We start from the raw sequence: 13,661 nt of genomic DNA, 5'->3' as shown, positions 1-13,661 counted from the left end.
AGTGGCGGGGGGGGTTTCGTTGCCGTGCGGGGGAGGGGGAGGGGACCGCTGCCTCACCCGCCGCGTCACTGCTGGTGTGTGGGGTGGGGGCGCGGCTTGGCGCAACATGTCACAATACTATGAAGATGTTTGGGGGAGTGGAGGTATAGCTCCTTGCATACTTAATCTCAGCACTAGATGGATAGGAGTGTTTAGCTTCACGTCTGGACCACTTTAACCCCAGAGAAGGGACCTCCAGTGCCCACTGGCTATGAGGCTGAGTCGACCCCAGGGCCAGTCTGAACACTGGAGAGATGAGAAATCTTTTTCTGCAGCTTGAACTCGAACCAAGTTTCCTCAGTCATTCAACTTGAACCCTAGTTGCTGGGCCAAGTGAATGCGCAATATAATGTCAGTGAGCAGGTTGGCTCAAGTGGTAGGTAACACGTTTGGCTTATGCTCAGGAAGTCCACAGTTAGTATCTCTGTTAGGATGATAATTCTGATTAAGATGTCTTGTGGGTTTCCTCAGTCCCTACTGTAAAATAGCACTGTAGTACATTAAATTGGGCCATAACTACTCCCTTTCCCAACCTTTCCCATCCACTGTTCCTACCTTCCAGTCATTCAACACTGTATTACTTGAATTACTGACAGAATCGTTAAATAAAGTATAAGTGAGTAAATATATCAACATCCTGTATTGCAGCATGAGTGAAATAACAGTGCAGCGCATATTTCAGCCATGGCTGCATCCAGAATCCATTTTCAAGCTGTTCCGAATTGGCAGGCGCCATGATGAGTGTCTTCGAGTGCTTCACGGATTCACTAGGAAGGTACACTCCAGATGTAATTAAATTTTACTGCATCAGTAACTGCCAGTTATGCAGAAACTCTAGAGAAGTAACTTAATGTCACAACAGCTCTTCACTCTTTTGCTTTTCAACTTTGCTAAAATTTATCTTGTCACAAGAATATGTCTCTCACACATAATCTGCATAATTCCTTTTAAGCTTTGTACAATATTAAATGTAAATAATGCATAATAACCCCCTTTTCATCTTAAATTTAGAAGGTTGAAGATGTATGAAGATTAAGTTGAAGAGCTTGAGGGAATAGCATCACCGAGACAAGCTTCCTGTAATTCTTGGTCAGATGTAATGTATGAGCTTGAAGACAGCAACAAATTTTATGGCAGCTTTGCTCCTTGTGGTGTAGCTGTGTGGTTGTTGCCAAGCAACGTATTTGTGCAGTTCCACGTACAAGGACATAAATTTCATTCTTACTTACACGTATCTACATGTAAATTGATCACTTCAAAATAATTTGTATACAGTTCTTTTTAGTCAGAATCTTGAAATGTTCTATTCTATTTCCTGTTAAATTGTCTGGCATCATGACAGAGTCTGCCATTGTCAGTACTGAAATGAAAATGTTTAATGTTTATTAATCTTTCTTTCAGGGGGCTCGCGGTAGCATAGTTGGTTGAGGCATTATGTTACATGTCGGAAGGTCACAGGTTCGATTCCTGATGTGGTCATTGGATTTTCAATTGACGTAATTCTTTCAGCTGCCCTATGGCCCTGGGGTCGACTCAGCCTTTAACAGAAATGAGTACCAGGAATCTTCCTGGTGATAAAGGGCAGCAGGCATGTAATGGTAACAATCTCACCGCCATCTGTGAGCCAATTGTCTAGAAAATATCTCACAACCCCATGGTCCTCCACAGACTGTTACAGATGCAGCTCTACCTTTATTGTAACCATTCTTTCAACAGTACATGTATAAAGTACAGGGTCCGAATCATTACCAGAGCTTACAGACTCAAGATTTCTGAATCTTGCCCTGATGAAGATGGGCACATTGCCATGTAACTGTGTACTTTTCCTTGCAGGTGATCGCAGAGCGTAAAGCCCAGATGGTGAACAAAAGGGTGATGGCCAATCAAATGTCAGGAAGCGAAGATGAAGTCGTGGGTGAGTTATGATTTAACTGACTTCACGGAGCAGAATCTTCCGTAGGAAGCTGATAGACTAGGCTACGGCTTATCACTGTGTATGTGAGCAAATAATTACAGATAGGACCAGAAGGCGGCAGCAGTGGAAGGTGATCTCTGGATGGCAAACCTTTGAAGGCCTTGTACCGAAACTTATGTCTGCATATGCTAACATCAATTCATTTCTCAGCCTCACATATCCACATGCAAATTAACGTTTCATTAGTTACTCAGTTACCATTTCTGAGCAGAATATATCTTTGAAACGACATTTTGTGTACCAAGCAATATTTCTGGCATGCAGAGGTTTTGGTGCCACTGCACTGAGCTGCCTTACCCTGTGATACAGGGGAGTTAGAAACAAGGACGTGAAATGGGTTTGGTTTACAATGGTAAATGGTTCTTGTATTGTGCACTGTCTTGCGGGGACATGAGCCCCGTGCCAGATGAAACGGCTACCCAGCTAACTGTATGTGGTCTAGCGAGAACCCTTGTTCTGTTGTAGGTAAGAAGAGGAAAGCGTTTCTGGATCTTTTGCTGGAGGCAAATGTGGGTGATGCCAAGCTGACAGATGAAGAATTGAGAGAGGAAGTGGACACTTTCATGTTTGAGGCTTGTATTTCTTGTTGTTGGTGCCTCAGTGCAGCGCCAGAGTTATCACAATATAATTATATTGTCTCCTTTAGCCGATACAGTGATTTATGCCTAGGTTATCTTTTCCAAACCAAATTCGTTTTCTTAACTTATTCTTCCTGTCCTTCTGCTTCATAATCTCTTTTTCCTTACATTTTTAAAATGTATGCCTTGTTTCTTCTCTTTCACTTTGTTTCAGTTTTCCTACTCCATCTACTTATTGTTTCTCTCAACTTCTTTATTCTTCTCTGCACCTGTTACTGCTCTGCCACTGCCACTGCCACCGCATCTCCTCCTCTCTCCCTGTTTGCCTTATTTTTTCCAGTCTTCTCTTCATTCATCTTCCTCTTATATCTGCCTCCCCTTCCATGACAGCATGACCAACAAAACTGCATTTAGATTCTCAAAGATAATGGGGCTGATTACACTAAGTTCCTGTATTTAAAGTTTTGTGTGTGTGTGTCTGGGGCGGGGGGGGGTGGAACGAGACTGAGTTCACTTGGTATGCTGGCCTCTAATTGGCCTGTTGTGACAGCCCCGGTTGATAGATAAGTATGGAGGATTTTGTGGGATGAGAATTGACAGATTAAACTGAAGTACTTGGAGGAAACATGCCCCTGTGCCTCTTGGTCGACGAAAATTTATACATGACTTGACCTGGGTTGAACGTGGGCCACTCTGGTGCAAAGTCAGTGGCTAGCCATCTGAGCTATGGCACGGCCCTAACTGGGATAATTCAGATGACAATTAGAAACCATAGTCTTTGATATGGAGCAGTCTCATTAGAGCCTACTGTCAAGTAGATGATGACAATGATGATCATTAGAAAAAAAATATTGCAGGTAAACTCAAGAAAAAATATAATTGACCCCCATTACAGTCTTGTGCTAGGTCAGTAGCCATCATTGCGCTAGTAGATGTATATAATATTGTAGCATATAGACCTATTGTTAGGTAATGGTCCATACACACAACAGGAGAACACGTCAAATCTATGGTGACATCACGCAACGATAGAAGTGGTGTTCTCTGTGTGTCCGCTCTGAGGCAGAGACTTGACCGACTGAGTTCAGTTCAGTCAGTGAGTGCAGTGGAGTGAGGTGAGTTGGTTGGTGAGCAGTCAGAGGACTGTTGCAGCCCAGTTGTTGTGAGCTGGCAGCCGAAGCACAAGGATAGTTTAGGAACCCAGAGTAAGGTGAGCCCCCAATCGAGTCCATTGGCAGACAGCGACTGTGAAAAGACTTAGTGCATGCTGTAGTGAATTGTGGAGTGCGTGAACTAGCGATAGTGGTATAGTTACCTGTAGTTATGATCTGTAATAAGAGTTCAGTAAATCCAATTAGCAATCCACTCCTACACATGACAGTATGTTCACCAATCATGTATTCATGCGTGTATGATCCCACAGGGTCACGACACGACAAGTGCTGCGATGTGCTGGGCAATCTACTTATTGGGGCTGCACCCTGATGTGCAGGTAAGTCTGCCACTAATAACATAAACTTGACAGTGGATGCATGTTGCAGGCATTATGATCACTTTTAATGTTTCCAGGAGAAAGCATATGAAGAACAGGAGAGCATCTTCCAAGGGTCTGACCGCTCTCCCAACATGAAAGACCTCACTGAGATGAAATACCTTGAGAGGGTCATCAAGGAGGCTCTGAGATTGTATCCCAGTGTTCCAGGTATCGGAAGAGTTCTTAATGAGGACACTAAAATAGGTAAAGTATTTTTTGGCCTACCCAGAAGTGAGGAATCTATTTGGAAGAAACCATAACATGCAGTAAACATAGTGCACACATAGAAAGACAGACTTCCCTTTCATGAAATAGGAGGCCCCATTTCAAAACATGTACATATCTAGGAGAGAATAAAAATCTTGGTCAGGGATCTTGAGGAGACTGAAGCTAGGAATGACTGTGCTGGCAAAGGTCAGCAGCAATTTAACTGACCAACTGAGTGACCAGTCTTCAAAGGGTTAATGACCATATGATTGCTGTATATCAACAGTAGATATATTAAAAAAGAACGCGTGAAATTTTTTTATGGTATAATCAAAAATATTTCCTGAAGTGAATCGATAAGGACTGCTTATATATTTGTCTCCTGAATAAACAGTGTCGTCCTGTCACTCTGAAAATCTACCGGTTTATGTAGTTTCTGCTTTTGGCATTCAGCAGCGTTATGTGCCAAAGTTGTTAGAATATTTTAGCATACATTGCAGTTGCCATTTTTCTCTCTCTGTGGGCGCTGTGGTCTATAATGAACCTTGGCCTCTGTTTTATAGTTTCCTAATCACATAGACAGTCAGTAGGACTCCTTGGGAGGGGGATCAGTCTTTCACAAGGCTGCTGCCTACACAGGACAGTACACAGAATAAAAGCAGATGAACATCCATGCCTTGAGTGGGAATGAAACCCACGACCCCAGTGTTTCAGCTGGTGAAGACAGTTCATGGTTTAGACTGTGTGGCCACTGTAATCAGCACAGTTGCCATCTTCAGGGTGAATTAAGTGAAAATAGGTTGCGACCCAATATGTAGGTTCTTGCAAAGGAAGTAGGGATGCAAGCAAGGAGCATTGTGCTGTTCAACCGAAAGGGACTGTGGCCTAGTGTATGTCTCGCATGAGAGGAAGGGTCAGTGAAATATGACACTAGCCTGTGGAAAGGGACCCTGTGGTTAAGAAGAAAGTTTGGATATGCTCATGTAGCGTTTGAGGTTCTCACAGCAGTGGTTGTGAGGAGTTCTGTCTTCTGGGATATAACATTAAGAGTCAGCTAACATTTCACAAGAACATCTCATCTCAATCTTTAGGATCAAAAAATAAGCCAAGCAACAAACCAGTGTGAAGTAGGTAGCTTGACTGTGAAGACTGGCAGCATGTTGCCCAGAAACATCACAGTATTGTCAGCAGACTGCATAGCATTATATCTCAGAAGAGAGAAGTCTTCAGACTGCTCAGTCTGTGTCCATCCTCACAGCTGAAGTTGTTTAATTGCTTGACTGTTACGTTGGCTTCCCTGATAAGCATGGCTGTCTGCTAGAGCTTCTGTTTTGTTATCCTCATCGCCATGTTTAGGCTTAGTGGAAAGGCTGATTTAAGAAACAGTGAAAAGAACTATCCATTATTATTTTTGTACATTTAGACACAGATAACAGTATATAAATTTATATGCCAGCATTTGCTGTCCAATTTTTCAGGTGGTTATACAGTCCCTGCGGGATGCATGCTGTCCCTTCATATTTACAACGTCCATCGGAACCCTGATCAGTTCCCTAACCCCGAGAAGTTTGACCCTGACAACTTCCTGCCAGAGAGGGTAGCAAAGAGACACCCTTATGCCTACATCCCCTTCAGCGCTGGCCCCAGGAACTGCATAGGCCAGAAGTTCGCCCTGCTGGAGGAGAAGACTGTCTTGTCCTATGTACTGCGCCACTACAGACTGCGTTCCCTTGACAACAGGGAGGACATTACATTGATGTCAGAGCTGATTCTAAGACCAAAAGATGGAATTCGTATTACTGTCACACCTAGAAGAAGTGGTAATATGTGACAAGTGCAAGAAAAGATTTCCTTTGAAATTGATGTGAATTTAAAAATTTGTTGATGAAATTCCTTCATTTTGAGACATTAAGGTGGAAAGTTGGATTGTGGTATTCTAACTGTGACACTGTGAGGCTACATGGTGGCCTAATCTAGAAGACCACAATCTGAGTTCCTTTGCTTTGCATTCCTGCTGATGCAATGCAATGCAAGTGTGATTTATTTTACTGTTCAGAAAAAAGAGGCATGTCTTACTCTCCTCCACTATACTTTGGCGGACAGGCAAGAAGTCTTCAATCTTTTCTTTCTTCCTGAAGTCCTTCCTTTTTAGTTTCTTGCCAGCTTCTTCCACCCTTCCTCATATCTAGTAGTAGCTGGCTGAACCATCTTGTTCTGGGTCATGACACAGGGTTCTTTACTTTAACTTTTAGTTATAATTCCTTTCTCAGTACTTTTATTTCATGCATTCCTTTTACATGGTCACATCACTGTAATCTTGCAATTTTATATTCAGAGTGTTGCATTCATGTTATACTATTATACAGGGTGTCCCAGGAGGAAAGGTGAATATTCTGAGAGGTCATAATATCGGACATTCTAAGAAAAAATTGTATATGTACCTGTCCTATTCTGAACGGTTTCCAAGATAGAGCTACTTCATTGTAGAGTTCCAAAACTGTTGATAAGAAAGAGATATTGCATACTGTTTCTAATACCGATGTTTATTGTTCAAGTGACAAAGTTGGTACAGTTTACCCAGTACAATACGTTTCCGAAAATTCCACCTTCGACATCAGTGCACTTCGCAACTCGTGTGAGGACATGGCGTGTTGCTCATCTGTACAGTGAGGTAGCTCTATCACAGAAACTGTTTGGCATAGGACACATGTACATATACACTTTTCTGCTTACCATGGCTGATACTGTGACCTCCCAGTATATTGACCCATCCTCCTGGGACTTTCTGTATACTGTATTGTTTAGTTCTTTCAGTAAACCCTCAATATTCCACTTGTTAGTATAAAACACAAATTTGTGCTCAGATGACATGATGATGTTCCTAGTAAGATCGAGTTTTGGTGACAATGAGCAGGGTGCAGTACTTAGTTATAAAAGCAGCTGTAATCAGTTAAGTTGGATTGTGTCTTGCACCTAAAAGTAAACATAAAATCATCCCTGTCCTTGACTATGAGTCACTTAATGAAGACATATGGAGGAGTGGAAATTAGCTCCATACATTTTTAACCTCACCACTAGATGCAGGTGGTGGTCAGTTTCATGGCCAAGCCACTTAAACCCCCCAAAAAAAGAATCCCTGCTACTACCCAAGTTAGCAACCAATCCCAGATTCCATTGCTATCCATCTGGAGGCTCCACCAATCGAGCTATCCTGGCTCCACATATTCAGTATCTTGTTTGTATAAGTGAGGAACACTGTGGCTTATATACAAGATAAAACTTTGGGATTGTACACGTATATGTGTCCCCTTATTACTAAAGATTCATGTGTGAATGTATGTATATCTTTGTGGGTTACACTGATGATTCCCATACTGGTGCTTACATTAAGCGGGCAAGAAGTTTAAAATGTGGACTCTTGAAAATCTGGACCTATCAAGAGGCTAATCGGTTGGCTAAATAATTCCTGAAGTTCTTGTTCTATAAAAGGCTGAGCATTGCTGTTATGTATATATGGTAAGTGTGTTAGTAAGTAGTTATGAGTATGAGGGGATGGTGACAGGAGGGAAGGTATATTATTTGTGCCCTGCTGAAACACTATCAGTAAAGCAGGATTTGAAAAATTTGTTTTAAAATGTAGAATGCCTGTTGACTGACTGACTTGACTGGCTGGCCGGCTGACAGACTGACCAACTGACTGACCAACAGGGCCAAAGTCCTCCATGAGATGAAGAATCTTTGCTCTGTGTTTAAATTGATGTCATGTCTAAAGTACAGAACTTTTATTAATGACTTGCAAAACTTGGGATGCTTTACTACCCTTTTTTTTTTTATAAATGAGATTGCTGTTTATTATGACAGCCTAATGTATATATATTTCTGTTGACCAAATAAAAAAGTCATCTCATCTTGTGATCTTGAAGTAATATTTCTTCTAGGATATAATGCAGTGTAATCCCATGAAAATAAACTGATGTTTTGGAAGAAAATGTCACCTCCATATTTTGGGTTGAAGAATAAGCCAAGCTTGTCACCTGCTTCTGCTGATTCCTTGTTTGGTTTACTCTTTGACCCTGAAAATGGAGGTGATGTGTTCTTCTGAAATGTTGCGATTTCTCCAAACTACACAACTCAGAAGAGTGCACTTTGACAGTTGTCCTTGAAATGTCTTTGCCACACAACCCAGGCTTTTGAAGTAAGGAAAGAGGTATGAACTCCTCAGCATTCTATGGGTAAGTCATGGGTATGGTGTGGCCTTTCCCTCCTCCGATATTTGTAGAGAATTCTTTAAGAGTACACAATTTATTAACACTAAAAAATGCTAAAGTAACCAACTCCATGAAGCTGAATCCTTCTTGAGAAGCTGCAAATCACTTTACATTTTTTAACAGAAGCTAGAAGAGAAAAGATTAAAAAAACACAGTCTGAAGATTATCATGTTGCAGAATCATATTTCAAAACTGAATACTTAACATTTTATACATTCAGAACAGAATTATGAATTTGTCATATGTTCAGTGTACAGGAACAGGGAAAACTCAATTGGTATATAGCGATGGGCTACATGCTGGATGGGCAGGGTTCGATTCCCGGCAGGGGTAATGGATTTTCTCTGCCTCACGGCATCCAGAGAGAGACTGGGGCACACCCAGCCTCCTATAGTGGGTACCAGAGGGGTAAAGCAGCTGGGACGTTAAGCTGACCCTTTACCTCCATTTAGTGCCAAGGTCAAGCATAGTGGAGCTAGACTTCCACTATCCCATATGTGCATATGTGTTCTGATATATGACACCGTTCAAACTGGTAAGATTGTCCTGAAGATATAGGCAGCAGGTTTCTACAAAACTTTGGTAACTATCTGGCAGAGTACGTACATCCAAGGCTAGAATGTAGGCTCAGTTTAGCAGTGTAGCTTATGGCCCATCCTGTGATGATGACACTGCGTGCAAGGATCCTTTCAGCACAAACACAGCGTCATGCTGAGAATCATGAACTGTCTTTGTCTAGAGAGAATGCACTTTAGACTTTCAATCTTGTTTATCACGTGCATATTTATGTAAAGTACATACAATTTGCTTGATGATAACAGGTTTCTGGGATGTCAGAATACAGTAAGGTAATTTGTTGCCAACTTAAACAGAATTCCATGAAATAAAAATGTCGATTTACACTAGTGACTAAAGTATGCAGTGAGCTGTAATTACGTACCTTAAACATAAGCACCACGTTTTACACTTAGAGGAAAGTAAGATCGTTCATATTAAAACATGAGAGGTGCAATTTAACGAGCTGTTGCCCAGCAACGATAGAAGGGGTTCACATACACATACAAAGTCTGATGGGAGGGATTTAAGAAGTTCATTGTTGAGACTGCCTCAGGTCCCATGGTATACATACCAAGTTTCATAAAGATTTGTTCAGGCACTCGACAAGTTTACAGGAGGTGATTCACAGACAGACAGCATGGAGATCGCATAAACCTACTATGAAGTAGGGTAACATGGTCTCAACCGCTTTGTTAGTGAGACATGGCAACTGTGAGACAGCACTGTACGCATAATATGCGACATGTCCGAAATCTTCCAGTGGACCATGAATTCTTGACATAACGGGTTGGTTCTGGAGTGACTGTAAGGTTGAGGGCACACCAACCGGCCAGATGCCGTACTGTTTGTACGTAATAAACTCTTCTGTCCTTGTGTACTTTCGTCGTGTTTCCCGCTGCAACATCTCGCAACTCTGTTATCGTATTTACATGAACGTTTCAGCTTGCCTGTGAGTGTAGAACACGATGCTTTTATTGCATTTGATGTATGTAATTAAGACTCACGCCATGTGTGATAAAAATACACAAAATGGGTTCGAATGAGTTTCTCGGATTTCTCTTTTTCTACTACTACTTGATCCCCTCCTCTCCTCTACATTCTTTTCCTCCTCCGCCTATGCTTTCCTCTTTGCCCTCTTCATTCCAGTCATCTTTTTTCTGTTCCTGCTTCCTCCTTTATGTAATTCTTTTAATTCTATTACATGTTACTTTTTTTTTCAGTCGGCCTAATCCTTCCGGCCGCACTAGGCCCTGGGGTTCACTCAGCCTCTAACAGAAATGAGTACCAGGAATTAATTAAATGATTTTCCTGGGGAGTAAAGCGCGGCCGGCGCGTAAGGCTGATAACCTTACTGCCATCTTTGAGCCGATTGTCAAGGTGATGTGGGACCCTTAACATCTCACAACCCTGTGGGCCTTCGCGGCCTGTTACAGGGATAGCCTTACTTTACTTTACTTTTACATGTTACTTACTTACTTACTCATGGAGCTGAGCCCTTCTTGAGGAGAAGCCAATTCTGCAGCTACTCAAGAATTTCCCAGCATTTTATGGAACCAAAGGTTCATCACCGTGTTCACAAGAGCCCTCCACTGGTCCCTGTCCTGAGCCAGATCTATCCAATCCATACCATCCCATCCTATCTCTCTAAGATCCATTCTAATATTGTCCACCCACCTACGCCTTGCTTTTCCCTGTGGTCTCTTCTGGCTTTTCCACCGATATCCTATACGCATTCCTCGACTCCCCCATTCGTGCTACAACACCTGCCCACCTCATCCTCCTTGACTTGATCATTCTAATTATACTTTGAGAAGAGTAATCTCTTACATGCTATTATCATTATTATACCTCGCCGTGGCCCAGCGGTGGAGAAACACTGCTCTACATTGAAGAAAGCAGACTTCTGGGATGTGGCACCGTGTAGATGTGGTGTTAACCGACGTTTCGGAGGAACGTATCGCCTGCATCTTCAGGGTAGAAAGTACAATAAATCCGCAAGCGAAGAAACCGTGAGAACCGCTGTCTGCTTGTACCGGTTCTCACGGTCTCTTCGCTTGCGGATTTCTTATTGTTCCATCTACCCTGAAGATGGAGGCGAAAGGTCGGTTAACATCACATCTACACGGTGCCACATCCCAGAAGACTGCTTTCTTCATAGTCACTACGGTCACCACCATGAAAACCTCGGATCTTACACTGCTCTACATTCCTCACACTCCTCTCGCCCCCCAACCCCGCTGTTCGTTCTGCGTCAGAGTGGGTAACTTTACAAACCGCAAGTTCTCAGGTCATTCACATCTCCCATGTGCACCGCCTCGGGGTCATCGTACTCGTGCGTAGCTAACCAACTAACGAACTTGACGGAACTGAGTCCTATTGAGAAGCCGCCAGTCGCTCAGCTACTCAAGAATTTCCCAACATTTTATGGAACCCGAAGGTTCATTACCGTATTCTCAAGAAATCTGCAACTGGTCCCTATCCTGAGCCAGATCAATCCATTCCATACCACTGCACCATATCTCTCTGAGACCCATTTTAATATCCTCCCGCCTACGTCTGGGTCTTCCTAGAAGTCTCTTTTCTTCTAGCTTTCCCATCAGATCCTATATGCATTCTTCTTCTCCCCATGCGTGCTATATGTCTGCCCATCTTATCCTCTGTCGTATGTAGGTTGCATAATTTAATACCAACCTTCGCGTAATCATACCGGGTGCTTTAACGTAAGAAAATCTTCCCCATTGTTCCCACGCATTGTAATTTATTCGTATTTAAGGGTTTTGTGTGGACTTCCTCTGTGGTCTAGTGGTCAGAGTTCCTGACTACAGATCCAGAGGTCCGGGTTCGATTCCCGACGCTACCAGATTTTCTGGGAAGTAGTGGGTCGGGAACGGGGTCAACTCAGCCTCGTGAGGATAATTAAGGACCTATTTCAAGGAAATAGCGGCTCCGGTCTAGAAGACGGAAATTAACGGGCGTGGGGATTCGTTGCGCTGACCACGCGACACCCTCTATCCGCTAAAGTTGGCACTGACTTCGCCGACAAGCGGTGGTCGCTCGGTCGGTATAGTTCGCTTGCGGACTAAAGCCACGGAGTTTGTTTTTTGTTTATGGGTTTTGTGTGATTTTCAGAACAAGCTGTTTATTTGCCCAAAGAACATTAGCCTGTTGGTCTCGGAAGGAAGGCTGTGCAACTGTCCGTATAGGGACAAATGACAGGACAAGTGGTGACCAGTGAATGGGGAACAATTTGGAAAGAAACGGCGGGGACTTAGTTGAGGTACTGTTCCTAAATAGGAGCCGGACAGCGCAGTCGGTAGAGCAACTGGCAACGGGCTGGACCGGTTGGACGGCCGAGTGGTCAGAATTCGAGTCCCGGCATGGTCAAGGTTCTGGGGCCCACTCAGCCTCCTATCCAGTGGGTACTAGGGGCTGTTTCCCCGGGGCTAAAGCGGCCGGTCCGTGAAACTGACCACACCTCCAACTAGTGCTGAGGTCAAGAAAACGTGGATCTATTCATCTACTCTCCTAAAAATCACAGAAGACCTCAGGAGTGGCGCTGTCACGGCTGAGATCCTGACCGAGCCACTCTCGAGTACAGGGCGGTCGCATTTTATGCGAATTTGAAATAGTGCGACATCAAAAAGTGTGTCACGTCATGCGAATTTATTCCTACGAGAAAACTTTTCTTGAATTGTGGAGGTCTTCATGAATGCATCCTTCGCATAAAATGCGCCGCCCCGTACGAGCCTAGAATGTTACACGGATATGTTGAGTGTGGTAAGTAAAGTAAAGTAAAGGTATCCCTGTAACAGGCCATGGAGGCCAATAGGGTTGTTAGACGTTGAGGGTCCCGCATTCTCTAGACAATCGGCTCACAGATGGCGGTGAGGTTGTCATCCCTTCGCGCGGCCGCCGTTTACCCCCAAGAATATTCCAAGAATATTCCTGGTACTCATTTCTGTTAAGAGGCTGAGTCAACCCCAGGACCATAGTGGGGCTGGAAGGATTAGGTCAATTGAAACAAATCCAATGACCTCATCGGGATTCGATCCCGCGACCTTCCGGCTTGTAGCATAGTGCCTCAACCAACTACGCCTTTTTTTTTATTGCTAGCGGGGTGGACTAAATGTACTGCGGCCACTTCTGGCCTATTGTACCAGCCCCAGCTGATAGTGAGGGTGATTGTGGAGCAGTTGGTGGAATGAAGATTGGCAGGGGAAACCGAAGTACTTGGAGAAAATCTGCCCCAGCGCCACTTTGTCCACCACAAATCCCACTTGACCAGACCCAGACCCAGGATCGAACGCGGGCCGCCGTGGTGGGAAGCCAGCGACTAACCGCTTGAGCTATGGCGCGGACAACCAGCTGCGTTGCAGGGGTAGGAACGGAATTTAGTGAGTCATGGCCTTGAAGAATGCATCACAGCCTTACAGTAGAACCGTCACGTGGCAGAAGCGAAGTGGACCCGTCACTAAGGTCAGTAATACCCTACGAATATGCCC

The 13,661-nt window shown here is 43.6% G+C and overlaps 1 protein-coding gene across 2 annotated transcripts in view; it reads left to right on the top strand.

Moving 5' to 3' along the window:
• LOC111868023 (cytochrome P450 4C1) overlaps nucleotides 1-7,772 on the top strand; it is an 18,830-nt gene extending 11,058 nt beyond the window's left edge. For both annotated transcript variants that reach the window (XM_023858365.2, XM_023858364.2), the window contains exons 7-12: nucleotides 688-814; nucleotides 1,873-1,954; nucleotides 2,480-2,586; nucleotides 4,016-4,084; nucleotides 4,162-4,330; nucleotides 5,812-7,772. In XM_023858365.2, the coding sequence (XP_023714133.1) occupies nucleotides 688-814; nucleotides 1,873-1,954; nucleotides 2,480-2,586; nucleotides 4,016-4,084; nucleotides 4,162-4,330; nucleotides 5,812-6,164 (907 nt within the window). In that variant the 3' untranslated portion in view covers nucleotides 6,165-7,772. The remainder of the gene's footprint in view (nucleotides 1-687; nucleotides 815-1,872; nucleotides 1,955-2,479; nucleotides 2,587-4,015; nucleotides 4,085-4,161; nucleotides 4,331-5,811) is intronic.
• Nucleotides 7,773-13,661: the final 5,889 nt, after the last annotated feature.

Source organism: Cryptotermes secundus, unplaced genomic scaffold (genome assembly GCF_002891405.2).
Source record: "Cryptotermes secundus unplaced genomic scaffold, Csec_1.0 scaffold619, whole genome shotgun sequence".
NCBI classification, from domain to species: Eukaryota; Metazoa; Arthropoda; class Insecta; order Blattodea; family Kalotermitidae; genus Cryptotermes; species Cryptotermes secundus.
This window is presented reverse-complemented; position numbering and strand designations above follow the sequence as displayed.